General features: G+C 33.5%; 1 protein-coding gene and 1 long non-coding RNA gene across 6 annotated transcripts in view; one reads left to right on the forward strand and one right to left on the reverse strand.

Moving 5' to 3' along the window:
• Positions 1 to 3,246: 3,246 nt before the first annotated feature.
• On the reverse strand, positions 3,247 to 7,170 carry LOC134529528 (uncharacterized). The gene is made up of 2 exons (XR_010074622.1): positions 7,023 to 7,170; positions 3,247 to 3,751 (listed from the first exon to the last, which is right to left on the reverse strand). It is a non-coding gene; the product is annotated as an uncharacterized LOC134529528 (long non-coding RNA).
• Positions 7,171 to 7,431: 261 nt separating this feature from the next.
• Positions 7,432 to 18,573, forward strand: part of LOC134529529 (E3 ubiquitin-protein ligase Rnf220-like) — a 435,620-nt gene continuing 424,478 nt past the window's right edge. For 4 of the 5 annotated variants that reach the window (XR_010074623.1, XR_010074625.1, XM_063363716.1 and 1 more), the window contains exons 1-3: positions 7,464 to 7,610; positions 8,062 to 8,175; positions 14,641 to 15,166. Coding sequence is in view for 2 of the 5 variants with exons in the window: in XM_063363716.1 (XP_063219786.1) it covers positions 8,062 to 8,175; positions 14,641 to 15,166 (640 nt within the window). In the remaining 3 variants the exon portion in view is untranslated. The other variant, XR_010074624.1, reaches the window with a different exon arrangement.

An 18,573-nucleotide genomic window follows, 5' to 3' on the forward strand; every position in this document is an offset into this window, starting at 1 on the left:
CTAAAAAAAATAAAAAACTATAAATTTTTATTGGCTTTTTGTAAATGGCTTTTAAATGCTTTTGGCAAATAAGACTCTTTTGACAAAATTTGAAGTGGTTTTTAGATGGCACCTTAATGCCTGATGTTCTGAAGAAGTAAGGCAGGCCAGCTTAAGAGCTAACACGCAACACTTTTGATGCCAGTATCACAATGTGGGTGCTGAGGTTTAATGTAGTGAGCAATAGGCTTCTGTGAATCCAATTTTTTATTCCTATCAAATTTTGAATCATTTATTAAATTATTCATTAATTTGAAATATTTTACAATTAAAATTAAAAATATTTAAAATGTATATACATATACATCACACTGTATTTCGCATTAATTTTTCAACTAAGATGTATGTATATATACATCTTACTATATTTTGCATAATTTTTTCTTTGATTACTGTATATACACATCTTATCTAAATAAATAAATAAAAATATATACATACATACACATATCTTACAGAATTTTGCATTAATTTTTCTTTGACTCCTGCATGTGTGAAAAAAGTTTCTCTGTATTTTTTAATTAAATTCATAAAATATTTAATATTAGTGGAAACTTTGATATTTAATTCAAAATTTGATACTAATTTACAAATAAAAAGGATTCTCAGAAGCCTACTACTCACTACAATAAAACTCAGCGCCCACATTGGGATACTGGGATCAAAAGCATTGCATGTTGATTATATAAACAAACAAACACAAACACAATATAGTTTCAAAACTACAGACAATTAACCGAGTATTGAGGATCAAAATCTCACTTTTGGGTTCATCAATTTTAACGTACAAGGCCTTAACAAATTTTTAAAGTATATATGATGATTTCCTTAATTTTTTCTGGTTCCATAGTTACCGTCTTTTTAGGCAATAATTTGAATGCATTCATGGAGTCGTCTTGAGTTAATTAAAGCATAATTTCAGCATCGTGAGGCAAAATAAACCACAGAAAATCAGGCTGATCAAAAATCAATGAATTAATAAAGACTGATGTCTCATACAAATATAACAAAAATGCAATTTATACATGGATAACATAAAGTTATGAGGAACGCAAGCACACACATCCGTCGTCTATGGACGCACTACCGCTGTCTTCTAAAATCTGATATTATTGAAATAGTTATATGGTGTAGTAAAAATTTGGTTAGTTTCAACAAAAAGAAAAGCTCAATTATAACTTTCATAAGAAAGCTGCTGCCTGTTGTGTTTCATTATAAATTAGCTAACATGCAAATGTCCACGATGTTTATTAAAGATCTTGGATTAATATTTGATGCCAAATTGTAGTGTCATCTTCATGTAACTATTTAATTTCCAATTTACTGAGAACCATATCACTTATTAAATATTTCACATTCTATGCCACCAAAGTTGATCCCAATATTGCTCTTTAAGTAGCTTTGGTTCAATCTAAATTAGAATATGGATCAGTGATTTGGAATATTATTAATAATTATGATATAAAAAAATTAAAAATATACAATAAAAAAAATTCTCAACCTTTTTTTAAGCCTAGTACACACTAGTAGACATGTTGCGCGATTTTTGTCTCTGAGACATGTCTAGAGTTGTCTATGTAGACATGTCTATAGACCAATCGCCGTCTACGAGTCTGTTGCGAGACAAAAAATCGCAGGTCTATGGTCTCCCGATTGGAATGGGAGACCATAGACTGAATATGACTGATTGAAAAGTTTTTGTATCAAGTATAACCAATTTTTTGGTTCAACTAGTGTACTAAGAGCATTCTGTAGTCTATAAATAGGTTCAAAAATGAGTATAAGTATCGTAAAACTGGATAACGGCCTCGCAGACCACTGGTACCATTTGCGATATTGCCTGCTTAGAGATTCTGAAGGTGTACATGAGGCTTGTGAAAGATGAAACGCAGGGTGACAGCCAGTCGAAGAGAAGCTGGAATAGTTTCTCTAAATTTTGTATCTTTCTTCATTATTAGTCCTCCAACCCTCTGAAGCAAATCTTCAAAATCAGCAGATGTCAGCCGGGTAAAATTTCGAAAACCCATAGCACCTTCCAGTCCTAATTTATTTAATAGCGTATTACCGAACCTAGGTCCTTCTGCGAACACTTCACGCGTCCACCAACGTTTACGTTTTCGCATTCTTTCGCTTGCAATAAGTACTAAGCACGTACTCTTTCCGGACAAAACAATGTCCTCCATGATGGACTGACGGAGACGAGACGAGAAATTCAAATCGTAGTGTGGACGCTAGACGAGACGAAGGACGATGCCCATAGACTGTCTATAGACCATATCGCTACGGTCTGCAGACAAATCGCGCAACATGGTCTATTAGTGTGTACTAGGCTTTAGATTACTTTCTGAACGTAGAGTCATTTTAGATTATCTTTTTGATTGTAATTGTTTTAGTTCTAAGCTTAACTGTAAATATTTTCTTGAAAATACAGGGCTTAAAGTTCCACAGTTTAATAGTCATCTTCACTCAATATATAATTTTAAAAAAAAATTATTTATAGAAAAATTACCATTTTAACAAATAAGATATGACTTTTCTTGACTCCTAACACTGTACTACAAAATGGTAATAAATTTAATCTTACTTCATAATAACCCATATTAGTTTTAGGTTCAGTTCTTTACTGGTCTGTGTTCATAACTGTCTCTTAACTTATTATTTTTATTTATGTCGCTTGTACTTGATGATACTAGTTAATCTGTTCATGTTTTTTTTTGCATCTTAGTTGTCACCTTGTCTTGTAGTATTGTATTGTCTCTTAGCAGGTGGTGCCTGGCAATGGGGTGGTGCCTACATTGTGTTTAGTGCTTACCTGTATGTGGTGCCTACCAGTATGCACTGCCTACTTTGTATGCAGTGTCCATCTCATGTATGTTGTCTTCTATATGCATTTTGTGTTTGCACCTACCCTTAAAGTATTTATACCATTATTGACATAAATAAATAATAAATAAGAAAATCGAGGCACAGAGGTGTGTGATGTGCGAGCCAGTGTTGACCCTAATATTCCTGCGCCTCATGTGCCCAGACAGTAGGCCCCCTGACAGTGCTGTCTACAATTTTTTGTGTAAATGTATGTACAGGAAGGTTGGCAGCCTGCCAGAGAGGGCAACAGAAGTACAGGATTTATTGCTGTAATTTTGTAGAACAAACATAAACAACATTTAAAACTAACATGTGTACTAATTAAAAAAAAAACAACACATGTTTGTCTTCAACCATGGTGACCTTATGTTTTTACTGTGTTATGAAGATTACATTCATACCAATACAATAACATAAAAATCAGGGTTGCAAATACTATTTTTTCAATGATAGGTGTTGAAGATAGTGATTGTTTAGTATCCAAAAGCCTCATCTATTAAAAATAAATACACTCAGAAGAAGTTTTATCAGACATATTTTTAGGTTTACTGCAAATACATTAAATTCTACCTTTGGAAGTGCAGGTGTCGAATATATATTTTTTTTAAATTTAGCTTATCTTTCTACGAATAATTTACGGCAACACTTCGGCCATGAACCTGCAAGTGTAAGTTCCACCTTATGCCATGGATGTGTAGTGCATCCAAGAGATTCTGGGTCATTTGGGATTGAGAGTTCTACTGAGCCATATGCAACTGAAATAAACCAATATATTCCTACTTTACTCTTCAAAGATACTTCATGGTCATACTTTTCTTCCAGAACTCTTCACGCTATACTGCAACACCTGAAATCACACAGGTGCTCTTTTGTTCTGTCAGTAAATGTTAAACAAAACATGAATATCAACCATTTAACCATTTTAATTAAAACAATCAATAATCTACATCAATTTTTTTTTCAAACAGTAATAATAGGTCATATAGTAAATGCTCAAAACTTAGATAACCCTCATGATAGAAAACCAAGATTTATTTAATTTGCAAATTTTCTTTCATGATTGAATCTTCACATTTAATTGTGATCGGTAAACTTATGTTTTTACTGAAATTTGTGTTAATTTGGGGTATTTAACCGAAACTTAGCAGAGACTTGTTTTTTTTTTATGCTTTTATGCTTATGTAGACCACAAAAAAAAAATATATATATATATATATATATATATAAATAAAAAATTCATATATATATATATATATATAAATAAAAAATTCAGGTACTTTAGAGGATTGTAATTTATATTCTAAAATAAAGAAAAGCAGTCCATGAAAACTGTACCAACTGGTCAGAAACATTTATTGATCAAATTGAAAGTAATTAATTAATATTTATTATTTTTTGTGCTTTTATTAAGCATGTTGTCGTTATTTGTATTTGTGTATTTATTAGATGTTTTGATGAGCAAAATTCTGGAAAATTCAGTAGCTGGAAAAGGATTTAAAGTTGAGTAAATATGTGGTTTACCCAATTTAAAAGGAGTGAATAGTGATGTAAAATTACTAAATTTTGCTTTAAATAATTTGAAAAAATGGTAATAATTTTTGCATTTATAAATAGTTGTTTTTAATGATTTTTAACTCTCAATTTCACTGGACTTCATAGCCATCCCCACTGTACCCATCAAGTTTTTACAAAATCCAGGTGGAATTCGAAAATGCCTTTTCAAAGGAAAATCAAGCAACATTAATAATACTCAAAAACACTAATTTGGAATATTTAATTTTTAATTAAGTCGCAACTGTAAAAAGTTTTAAACATCCCGGGTTCAATTCCAGGCTGGGTCGGGGATTTTCTACTAGTGGTTGAGGTGCGATCCGGCCTCTGGGCTGATCATACCATCATCAATAAATAAACATGTATTATAAAAGTAGTGTTCAGTAATGCCTTCCTTCCTCCCAAAATATAAAAAGTGGTATCGTAAAATATTCTTAACCGGGTGGGGTTTCAGTACAGAATACGATAATGTGCGTAATACATAATAGATGTTCAATATCATGTATTGGACCAGAATCTTTGTAGTATATAATACAATATCCAAAAGGTTGTTTCATGAACAAACATATTTTTCGCTAAACAAGCATGTGAATGTTCCACGCCTGCATATTCCCGCACTTGTCCTGTAAAGATGGGCACACACAGAATCAGACAAGGCACAACATTACACTACATGATGACGTGCAACAGGTTAAGACCTTCTTCTCGCGAAAGGTTAACACAGTCTACTCACGACAGCTTAACATCGTATTAACGTTACTTATTCCTTCTCATATTTTTGAAATCTAATTGTTGTAATGATACTACTTTAAAAATGGGTTACATAAAATAGGTATTTTTTGTACTAAACATAATAACAAATCTGGATACAGATCTATGAGAAAAAATCAAATACTTTATAACTGAATACTTACTCATAATAAAGTAATAATGAAAACCAATATTTAACTAGTCAGCTATAAACACACTACCATGCCTTGATTGGCAAATTTTTTATAACTGAACATGCAAAGAACACTGCAGCCATCAGATAGCCTGCTTGTGACGAAGTTGGAGCAGTCTTTCGATGTTGTCGCCCCCTGTCTGATTACGAGTTTTTTGGCGTTTTGTCACATCTGATTCTGTGTGCATTGCTTTAATGTGATTACATGGAAGTGAACTACTGTCAGATGAAATGTTAAGTTCTGCCTCATTGTGTGTACCCCAGCCTAAGAAATTAGGGGTGGTAATGTTGTAAGATCCACCATGTTTGTGACGTCATCAATAATGTAATGGTTTCAGGATCTATACTAGTTCCAACACTTTTTCCATATGGTGGCTGCTGATTAGCTACTAACATCCGTTTTGCGGTAAATATGTAGAGTCGCAGTATATGCGAAAAGAAATGCTAAAATTCCGAAAATACTTTTATTCTATGCTCTTTCACTTCCTCTTTTCAAATCAACCGGCGGAGATAAGAAATTCCAAATACTTTAGGAGATATCGAATTTTTTAATTTTCATCACAATACCTGGGTATTCATGCGGCGATCACCATTGTTTCTGGTTTACGAGTATCTATTATGTTTCTTATTGGACAATTTTGTCACGTGACAGTTCCGTGATTGGCCAGTATTCAAATGAACCAATACGTGATTATTTACTTATTTATTAATGTTCCGTCGGAGGTATCGCGACGTAGGTGAACGAATACATCATTTCCTTCTAATGTCAAAGGAAATGTACCCGCCTCCAACTTAAGTGGGTTTTTAACGTTTCTAATTTTAAAGTCTTATTTTTTATTTGGATATTGTTGCGCAAGTAATAAGTAACAAAAAAATTTTACGTGAGTTGTTAATGTTCATCATTTGTCCGGGTTTGTTAGGTCAGGTCAGTTACATTATAAATACTTTAAAACTAAAGAACCATTGAAATTAATTCACATTTTTTATGTCCACTTAGTCTGAAAGTATTAATAATGTAACTGACCTGACCTAATCGACCATTTTATTTATTACGCATTCACGAACACACGGCAAAATAACAAAAATGACGGCGGTCTAATGGTTGTACAGGTGTTGTATTGCAAAATTAAAAAATTTGATATCTCCTAAAGTATTTGGAATTTCTTATCTCCGCCGGTTGATTTGAAAAGAGGAAGTGAAAGAGCATAGAATAAAAGTGTTTTCGGATTTTTAAGCATTTTTTTTTCGCATATTAAACCGTTACTCTACATATTTACCCATTTTGCCAGTGGTGATGGTGGTTTCAAAAAATAAAATATAAGAATAAATATTTTGTTTGTAAATTTACTTTGTTGGTAATTTATACGTGTTGTTTTTTATTTGGTTGAGAAGTTTACAACTGAGCTTCAAAATCTTACTCCCACGTTCCCTTGTCACACTTCAAATACCTGAATTGTGTTTTGTATTGTATTTTTATAACATCTTTGTGCAAACTTGTACATACAAAAATTCTAATGAATAAAATAAACTCAATACAGCATAGGTTTAAAATGTACACCAAAAACATCTTATTGCGTGAGACATGTTTACCTAATCAGGAGTAGGTAGTTTTCAACGAACTCACCATATAGTTCAATAATTTGAAGGGTTTAAGGGGGTGCTTGTAATTATTTATTTTATTACATGCACCAGAACACAATTCGGAATTAGCAACACATTCCCGCTCATTAATTGCCAATCTCCGGCCATCGCCAATAGATGATTCAATACAGGTTGAAAACATTACAAAATTATTTTATTTCGATGTAATCATTTTTCTCATACAAATAGATGTTATATCAAGATTCAAACAACAAAAATGCAAAACTATTTTTTTTTAATAAAATAAGGTTTTGAAAGCAATATTTTTTCATTGGACAGAAATGTATAAAATTGAAACTTTACATTGGGGTGGTACATTTTGGTTCGTCATGTTTCTCCCTTTATACGTTTTGAAACTAGATCGTGTTTTGTTGCCTTCCCATCATGCACCTCGGAACAACATGAGTGCCTAGGTAAGTGTTTATGGAGCTCAGTCGGCAGTTAGTGGATTGTAGAGAAGCAATCGGCTTCATTCTGCGGTAACCGCGCTGGGCTTATAATACTACAGCGTTGTATTATGTTTTCTAACTAAAAGTGGCAGTGTGATCAGTTCATTTTCTTGTACTTCAAGGTAAATGTTTTTTCGACATAACCATTCCGTTTGTCTCAGACATTTTAAAACTACGTATGCAAGATAAATATTTCATTCTAGTTTGGCAACCGCGTACGTGTAATCATAGTTTATTTAAATGTTTTCTGTATTGGTATTTTTAAAATATAACTCTATAAAGGTACTACATACTCCTTTCTTTCCGGAAACCGGTTTGTTTACATTGTTTGACAACTTAAACCTACTGTTGATACTCGTGGTAGAGTACGAAAAGCTTGATGGGGTGCAATATTTCCGCAGGAATAATGAAAATTAAAAAAATATATATGCATTCGTCATGAGGATTGATAAGTTTTCTATTAAACTTCGTGTTGTGTAAGGTGCCTTGCGGTGAGCGAGACCACGCGCCTTTGTTTATACGTCGATGGCTGACGTCTGGTATCATGTGGCTGACATGTGCTTGTTTTTGCAGATGGAAAATTCTGCCTATGTCCCGAACTCTCTTCCACCACCGGCTTTGGTAGTGTTTTCCCAGGCAAGCGGACTGCCTGAGACACTTAGGATGCAGAGACCTTTTAATCCACAGGTAATTGACATATAGACGTAAGTTACCTTAAGTTAATTTAAATGTTTTATAGTCATGCGGTAAAGCTGTATCTACATAATTATGCCAACTAATACTAAAAAAAGTTTTTTGAATCCTTAGTTTTATAATGCAGCAGCACTTAAGTACACAGGTAACACACCTGGCTATTGAAATGTAAATTTACGTTTTTATCATTATTCACAAGGAAAGATGAAATGAAAATTTTATGTACAAAGGTTCTGCAAGGATCAGAGGAAATTTTTAAACTTGTAACATTGAAATATCTAAAAAAATTTACTAAATGTATTCACGGTTAGGTTCACATGAATTTGCAATGCAATTAGATTTGTATTTGATACAATTGTATGATTAGAACCATACAATATATATATAAGAAAACATTTTCATAAATGATTTAACTATATAAAATAAATATATCTCGCCTCCTGTGATTGGAGTAGGAGATTGTGGAAAATGGTTGTCATGAAAGTACAAAAAATAGTATTTTTTAACATTGCATAGTGATATTTTAAATTATAATTGTTATATATTATCTCCTATACTCAAAGAAATGTTACATTAATACTAACAATAACAGTCATGTGGGTAATAAAAACCAAAATAAACGGTATATATCAGAAAACTGTGTTAGCAAAGCACCATTTTAATTTTTTTAAATTTATAAGGATGGGCTAGAAATCTCTCTTGTCTAATAATTTATATAAACACCTAAGCATTATAATAAAATTGTCCTGACCCTTGCCAAGACAAAACCGTGATCAAGGTTGCTAGCTAGAACCACGGTAATTAATGTTACATATATGATTCATAATAAGTCAATATTCTATCAAATAATTCATGTTTGAATCGAAGGAGAGCTACTGACAGCTAGGACTCATTGGCGAAATGTTTGATCAGCGCACATTTGCACATCATAAAGTAAGTGATAACCACCATGAGACAAAATATAGCTTATAAAAAAATATATTTTACAGATTATAAACTTTATATAGGTGTACAGTGAATACTGTTTCACCAACACACACAACAAAATGTGGCATCTTACAGTGATAAGTTTCACTCAACAAATGTTAGGTAGTCAATATTTTGTATTAATTATTATAAGATAGGTATACTCTTGAAAATACAAACAAACCCTCAAAATTATATAAGGTATCTTTAAAATGAACTAAAATGGATTATAATATTAGAGAAACATATAGATGAATACTTAATCATGTGAATATGTTATGGTAATGCACAGTTAGGTAACTATCTAAAACCACCAAGATTATAAATAGTGAGAAACCCTAAATAGAATTATGTCTAAGCCTGGTATTGAATCTTAACCCTTGTTCATCAACTAAGTATTGAAAAATACAAATGTGAACAGTGTTTGCTTTAATTTTGTTTTTAGTTTTATGGTATTTATAAATACCACAAATAAACATATCTTCACATGGTCTTGGAACAAAATTTATTCAAATAGTTAAAGGCATCTAGGTAAAGAAACACATCATAAACACATCCAAAAAAATGTTTCCATTGAACTTCAGAAATTCACAGTACACCAAAACATTAATCAAACAAAATTAAAATACACCAATGTATTCCTCTGTTCATAATTATCATTTGACATGTAAACAGTACTGCTGTACACTGTTTACTAATGTATGTATGTATGTAGGTGAAAACAAAATACATACCTGTCATATTTTGACACTTCAAAAGTTAATTTTGTGGGCTGTATTCATCAACTTAAAATAAACAATCTTTTCTACTGCTCACATAGCAATAAAGGTTTTCAGAAACATATTTTATATTTAAAAAAATAGTAACAATTTTGGAATGCACCCCTGGAAGAAAATATGCGTAAGTACTGACTTTATTTTTCATACATTTTATGCTCTTCACAAAAATATGTACAATATAATGTTACATTAATTTAAATGAAACTATTATTTAAATAGTCTTCATCAAATGTCGGAAATTGTTATGCCTAATGAAGCTTGCCATGTGCCAGTTTCTTTTTGCTGTATTTATATAATACACATATTTAATTGTTTAATAATTTTTATAACATGGTAAAGCCACTTAGTCCTACAAATTCATAAATCTGTACAGATGGATTTAATTCTTTTTATCCTGCTGATTGGTAATACTACGAAGATAATTTATGCAATTGTCAGGAATAAACAGGTAAGTTGTTGAATAATACTTTTTTTTAGTGTAATTTAAACCAAAGTAGTGGCTGACTTGGAAATCATCGTAGAAGTGATATACATTTCTAATTCAGTACTGTCAAAATCAACTTAAATGACATGTGATAACAATTGTTTTAACCAAAAATTGTCCAAAAATTTTAATGTTGGTCAAAATTAAAAAAAAAAAGTCCTTAATGATGCTGAAAATATATGTGTTTTTAATTTTAATAACTTAACGTATGTTAAGTAAGTAGGTATGTATATTAATCAAAAATTTTAGTAAAAAATTATGTATAGCATGTAATATCCCTTAACTATGTTGTTATATATTTTATAATACACCTTAAAATTTGCACAATGTCAAAAATACAAGAGGTAATATTAAAGTTTTATATTATCAAATTTGCATAAAACAAGAAATCAACCTTAATTTAAAAAAAACGTGACATTATCAGGGGATAAGATTTACATGGCAAACTGTTAAAATTGTAGAGTTTTTAATTAACATAACTTACATAAAATTAAAAAAAATGTAAATGTATAAATTTTGCCTTATTAGTTTTCGGTCACATTTGGAACATTTTTGAGACATGTTAATAATAAAAACTAAGTGTATTACACTAATTAAAATTTTCTGGTTTAAATTCAATGCTGTTCGCTATTGTATTTCATGGTAGATTTAGAATTTTTTTCAGGCTATTTTTTGAATCCAGTTTTAAGTTTTACTAAAAAAATTGTAACCATATTATGATGGAGCCAATTGTTTATAATTTAAATGCGAAAATCTTAAAGTTTAAACTTTGACAGCTGATTATGCAAATCACACATATGAAATATATTTTTTCGTAATTAAGTTGATTATAAAGTCTACAAGTTTAATACTGCTTCATACAAATATTTAATAAAGAGCTAAAAAAGAGTGAACACTTACTCTTAAGTTGTTTGAAAATGTTGAATTTGTTGACATAATTTACTGATACCCTGAATTATTATTTTGGATCTGTCATAAAAAAATTTGCTTTGATTTACATACAAAACACTTAAACATTTTTTTTTAAATTGTGAATGTTTGTGGGGATCTTAACAAATTTGTACAAACAATATTTATATTTCTGTAGCTTCACACAACTTTTATACAAACCTAAAATAATATAATTTGCAGGAACTTAGTTTGTCTCAGTATTTATGTTAGACAATGTCTCAGGTGCAACTTCATTAATTTTAGTACCATTGGTAAAAATTTTGGTAATGAAATGCTAAATGCTCTGAGCACTAATACTTCACCAAATATTTATGTACATTGTCAAGTATTAAAGAGGGTTTTATTAGAAAGTAGGTTTTAATTCTATATGTGGCATCATAAAACTTATGCTGTTATTTTTCATTTTCTAGCTCTCCATATATTATCCCATAATGGACAGTGTGATTTGTTTTTTTTATCTATTCATGTACATAATAAGGCATGGCCTAAGCAGGGAGAGTTGAAAAAGTGAACAAAACAACATTGAAAACAAGTGGTTAGTGATGTAATCACTTTCTTCAAGGGGTCCAGCATCAGGGAAAACAGGGAAAAACCTCAAATAGTCAGGAAATTTAATAAAAACTGTTAGACAAAGGCTCATTTTGTATTATTAACCCAGTAACTGTGTCATACATATTGTTCCGGCTTCAATATTCGTTGCAATGCTGGAGTGCCAAATATTTTTAGCTGGGTTGTATTCTTTGCCACATAAGGCTGAATTCCATCTCTGATGGTGACTTAGTGCTATGAAAGAAACTGTTGCTAATATATATGTGTATGTATAAATGGGTATGATTGTGTGTGTGTGTAGAAGAATTGCAGGTTTTTGTTCAGTGAAATTTATAAAAGACCTGGAGAAGTTTGGGATTTTTTTTTTTTTTGTGAATTACCACAAATTTTAATAACTGCTGTGCAGAAAATTTTTATTCATATTCAGGATCCCTCCGTGAAAAGGAATGTAAAAGTATGCGAGTGTCTTAATATTGGTGCAACCTTTGGAGAAAAATACTCTAATTTTGGAAAAATGCCCTTTAATATAAGCGCTGATTTTTTTTATTTATTTATTTTTAGATAAATGCAGCATTAAAGCTAGAGTCGCAATGCCACGACGGGGACACGACTAATCCGATCAGGCGGCGTACATCGTTCCAGCACGACAGAGTTTATAGCGTAGGGTCACAATACCACGACAACATTACACGACCAACTGTAATATGGCTGTCGGCAAATATTCCCATGCAAAACGCGTCCATAAAATGCAGTATAGAATGCGCTAAAAACAGAGTAGGCACTAAAGAAAGTGTTTATTTCCTGTTAACAGATTAAGTGCATTACAACATAAAATTTAGTCGTCTTTGGCGCAACGTGAGATTAAGTTTATTTTAGATACTTCCTCTTCCGAAAAAAAAAAATGCTATCTCGGCCCATTCTTATTTTCGGTCGATTTCCGAAGTATTTCATACCCAATGCCTTACGACCTGAACTTTATTACCTAAAAGTTCGACGCTGGACTGTCCCATTCATAAATTAAATATTGACTAATTGTAGACTTTTTTTTTGGATGAGGGGGTTGGCATACGGCTCGAAGCCCATGGTCATAGGTCAATTTCTGTTGTATGCAATCTTTAATATTATTCCGTTAGCAATCAAATATCCGCATGCAAATTTTACACCAATGCCTTACCCGGGACTCTAACCCAGGACCCTTCGCACCGTAAGTCGGTGTGCATCCGACTACGCTACAAAATATGCTTTAGAATAATAAAGTTGACATACGATTATATTAACAGCTGAATGCACTTCAGATGTGAAAGTGTACCCACGCATAAAACTAAATTCCGTTAAATCATCATAAAGATTTACCAAGTTGGTAAGTATTTTTGAAGTTTAGTTTTGTAAGGTTTCCGTTTTGCTTTCCGTGGTGCGGCGCGACACGACGAAAATTGAAATAGAATCTACTTTTTGCAGGCCGTCGGGGCGCGTATTTCATAGTGTTGACGTCACGGTGACATTGTGTGTCATTGGCTACTGAGCGTGTAGGGCGTGTACGTCGTGGCTCATTACACTGCTGTGATTTCTGATATATATATATATATATATATATATATATATATATATATATATATATATATATATATAATATCACCTGCAATAGCTACAACATATTTAAGATTATCATACGTCATTGCTAAGGAGACAGACAAGTTGATGCACTGCATATGTACTGTAACTCACTGCTCATGGCTTTGCTAATTCCGTACTGTCGACTAAATTCCACGAGGAAATATTCTCTGGCGTAAATTTTGAAATTATTCAATGGTAGAGTTGAAATATAATTCTGTGTCACTATTTGTCAAGGTATCCTATTGAGGATACACACTGAGCACTGCATTGTAAATATCTACAACTATGACTATAGGATGTTGGTCACAACATTTTAGGGAGGTTTAACTGTTATAGTTCACATTGGCTATATTTCAATAAGATCTTGCACATTTGGATAAGCAATGGAATTTCTTCCATTGTGTTCTCAGATCTTTCTGATCAGATTTCCAAGTGTGTCTGTTTAGTTCACGGTCTCTCTAATTTCCTAGCCAAGTCAAATACCCATACATATTTTGTTTACTAGTTTTCTAAGTTATTTTGTATTTACTCTTCACAATATTTGCAGAATTTTATACTAAGCACTGCACATACATTATTAATTCAGTATCGCTCTTCAAATATTTGCCACTACATTAGAGCATCTGCAAAGACACAATTTTGTTAGTAAGTGTTACCCATGGAATAATGTCAAAGTAGGGCTATACTTCGCATGTTTAGGCACAGGCAGTCTTAAGTCAATAGGACCAGAAGATTGTAGTGAGCTTTGAACCACTTTGATACTGATCCAGTGATCATACCTGTGAATTGAAGGCATGCCAGTGGTTGGTATCAAACCCACAATCGTAGCCACGTAAACTTGACACCTCAGCGATCTTAGTTACTTAAAACCTCTAATATCAGTTTTTAAAGAATCAGCGAAATATTTAGGATTTTGTTTTATTTTTTGTATTATACATTTAGATCAAGTATATTAAAAAGATGCCTGTAAAAGTCTGAGAGAATAATTTGTTAAGGCTTTCCTGACCACTTTAAGTTTTGACCTAAGTTGACTAATAGCCTAGTTGGTTTTTGGTATAGTAGTGAATGTAACGTATATATGTTAGCAAAAACACTGCATTGTGTGGTTGATTTCAGGCAACAGAAGCCAAGGATCTTCACGTACCATTTACTGCCGCCAGTTTCGGTTTGCGTCACATGGATGGTTACTCCGGTTTGCCCGCCCATTTACTGCATCACCTGCAGCCTCAGTTTCTTCATCCGGCTCTGGACCCGCGCATTCCGTTCGGCTCTGGTGCGTTCAGACCTCTCAGCACGTCGGTGACCTCTGAAGCGAAGGGCTTCGCGTCAGCCTTTGCGCCCCCCGCCAAGTGTCTGAAGATGGAGACGGGCGGCGGCAACTCGTCGGCGGCAGCCAGCCACTTGTCGGCGCTGTTCTCGCCGGTGGTGGTCGGCGAAGAGCGCGGCTACTTGAACGGCCAGAACCAGCAGCGAGCAGACTCCAGTTCGCCGGCGAGCATCTCCGTCTCGCCGCCGCTGCTGCAGTCGGCCGTCAAGGAAGAGACGTCGGACGCCCCGATGTCCGAGGACCACGAAGGCACAGCCACGCCGGGCTCGGAGGTCACCGAGAGATCCACTCCCGAGGAGGGCAGGGGATACAGACGTGAGTTCATCTTTCGTACTATCGTAGTATCGTTGTACGTATTTGGCATCAGTTCGTACTCTTAAGAGGCCACTCCAGTGTTTCAGGGGCACTACGCAACCCGCGTTAACCTCATAAGATTCAATGCTATTTTCATTTTGCTTATAACTAATTAACTAATATAGATTTCTAAATGATGCTTGCTTGATATGTAAGACAACGATGCTCTTATCAAAGCCCCTTTCCTCAAAAACGTGCATAAATTATGGTTCAAACCTAGACAATACACTTATGCATATTAGTAAAGATTAGTATAAAACCATAATTTATGCACGTTTTTGAAGAAAGGGGCTTTGATAAGAGCATCTTTGTCTTACATATCAAGCAAGCATCATTTCGAAATCTATATTAGTTAATTAGTTATAAGCAAAATGAAAATAGCATTGAATCTTATGAGGTTAACGCGGGTTGCATAGTACCCCTGAAACACTGGAGTGGCCTCTTAAGCACTTCAGGTAAGAGGTTTATGTGACAGTAAAATAAAATTAATTTTTTTTATGTAAATGAGTCAACAGCTTACAGAATTAAGCGGTGATTGGTGAACAGAAATGATCCTATGTTATTTATCAGGTTCCATATTTATTCACAATTGTTCATAGCTCTTTTTACTATGCAGTATGCGTAAATATTATTGCAGATTTCAAGGATTTGGATTGGTCTTTCAAATAAATTTATAGAAATTTAAAGCATTTTAAAAAAAAATAGTGTACAGAAAACATTTTTTTTCCTTTCCCATTTCCTGCCTAAATCACTGAGAAACAATATGCAAATAATTGTAGGCCTAATGATTTTTCAATACTATATGAACAGAATATTTTTCATGTAATGATTTAATTTTCATAGTTAATAATAATAATGAACTCCCGTATTTTTTTTATAGCTAACACTATCAGAACTATACTGTTTTATGTCTTTTCAAAAACTTATTAAAAAAAGACCCAACCATACCTAACAGCAGTACTATTTTTTTCAAGTATATTTGTAGGACAAAGTGACGTAGACATAATATGTCAGATATTATCTGTAACCATTTACTTTCAGTATATGTTACAACTTAATAAAGAAGACAATCTTTTTTATTGATACATTCAAAGGTCACAAGACTTCCAAGATTATTGTTGACTCCAAACCACTTGGGTACGACTCTGTGCGCATAAACTGAGTCATGCTGTAGGGAGACTGCGGACTTCAGACTCACCACGTAACAGTTCGTTTTTTTTGTTCCCTATTGACAACACTTTCTGTACTGCCCGAATGCTGAACAGAGTGGAAATGTCCCCTGTAACCGTTGATACATTGTATAGTTAGTTATATCTAAAAGTAATGCCTGGTGTAGGTGTCTTAATCAATGTTGGGTAGTAACAATTTAAAAATATGTTTGTTTCACATGCAGTGTAGTTGTTAAATTAGAACGTGTGTCATAACCGCTGCATGCATGTGTGTATCACTATGTGCTCCACCGTGGAAGGTGCCGGGCAATAAAGGTAGGTGTGTGTCAGCAGGCGCACCGTCGTGCTGAAGAGAAAGTTGGCGCGACGCCATGTCGCTCGCGACGGAGAGGCAGTTTGTTCCGTTTCCACCGAAATCCGCGCGAATACTACTGAGGTTGGTTAGCAAAACGCCTGTGCAGTTTTGTGGCCATGCTGGTTGTGGTTTCAACTAATAAAACATTTGATAGCCGCGGGGCGTCGCGTTGCATTAAAAGGTTTCCTCAAGAGGAATAGGTGGCAGCACGGTATTTCCCCCCCGGCCGTCAGTGATACTTCATTGCGCTGTTGCGAAGCCATAGGAATCAACGATTGTATTCGGCTGCTGACGTCGGGCGCATCGCGACACGTGGTTGTGGGACGTTCTTTGGACAGCCCTCGCAAACTCGTTGCGAGAGATTTGTTGCAAATAAAGCCGTCTGGCGGGGCCCGCGAGCGCTAAGGGCGACACTGCCTCGTGCATCACACGCCTCTTCGCCTCTATGCGCCGGGCACCGAACTGGCGTGCACTCTTCTAGTGCCTCTGTGGGACTCTAAGCGGTGACCCTATAATTTAATGCTCGAATATTAAAGATAAAGGCTCCCTGAACTTCCCTATACCTTTTACAGCATTAGGTTTAGAAATTTTCATACCAAAAAACGTACGTGTTTTAGCTTTTTGACGTGACAACGTCTAATAAATCGATGAACGCCGGCTGCACGCACGAAAAAGTGTCCCGTTACGCTGTGTCCCATTACGTTCATTGTACGCTTGCGCCGCATCTATCTCTCTTCCACTCGATTGGAACAACCGTCGATTTGACTTTTTCGAGGCACATTAAACTTGAAACACTCCCATTCGTTTCCTACTTTTCCTATCATCGTCCTATCCTTAACAGAATAACACAGACTGGAAGAAGTTAAATAGCAAACATGTATAAAAGTTAAAGTTAAAATAATCTCTTCGTTAAAGTAATAAACATATTTGAATTAATGAGTGCAAATAAAAGTAAATTTAACGGGACAATTTTTCGTGCGTGCAGCCGGCGTTCGTCGATTTATTAGACGTTGTCACGTCAAAAATACTAAGGATGTTAGTGTGCAATATAAACTGCCTTGGATGTGCTAATTTTGAGAAATAAATTATTTGACCGCAAGAAAGAGTGATGAAGAAGAAAAAGGTATAATTTTTAATGTAGTCCAAGCATATTTATTTCCGGCGCAGAAAACTGATTAACTGCAACGATGATTTAGACAACAGAATGATAGAGAAACATAAGCTGCTTGTAACAGTGTATATTACACCATTTTATTCAAGAAAATTTCCATATAGATATATTTATCAAACAAATCATGTCGTCTCCAATATTTTTAAATTGTGTAAAATGTCTTTATATTACTGCAACCCAAAAAAATTACAAAAAATTGTTAAATTGCGTCCATATATATATATATGTGTGTGTGTATATATATGTGTGTGTGTATATATATGTGTATATATATATATATATATATATATATATATATATATATATATATATATATATATATACATTTGGTAAACAGTATAAAATACATGTTTCAGTACATGCAAGAATTCTTATTCTTTTTAAATATCTCGGGACGTGCAAGATTTAAAATTAAGAGAACACACAAACTCAAAAGTAATGTATACAACTATACACAGTATACGTTTTTTGAAAACTAGATGCCAAAAATATTTATTTGTAGTAGACAAGCATAATTATGATAATTTTAAACTTATTTATGAGATTTCCATATTTAGAAATCGCAACAAAAATTTTCTATATTCTACCAAAGTGTGTTCTATAATATTAAATGTTTAACGATCTTTAAGAACTAGATATCAAACACGTTGTTGTAAAAGAACGCGATTATTTT

The sequence above is a fragment of the Bacillus rossius genome, chromosome 2, assembly GCF_032445375.1.
Source record: "Bacillus rossius redtenbacheri isolate Brsri chromosome 2, Brsri_v3, whole genome shotgun sequence".
NCBI classification, from domain to species: domain Eukaryota; kingdom Metazoa; phylum Arthropoda; class Insecta; order Phasmatodea; family Bacillidae; genus Bacillus; species Bacillus rossius.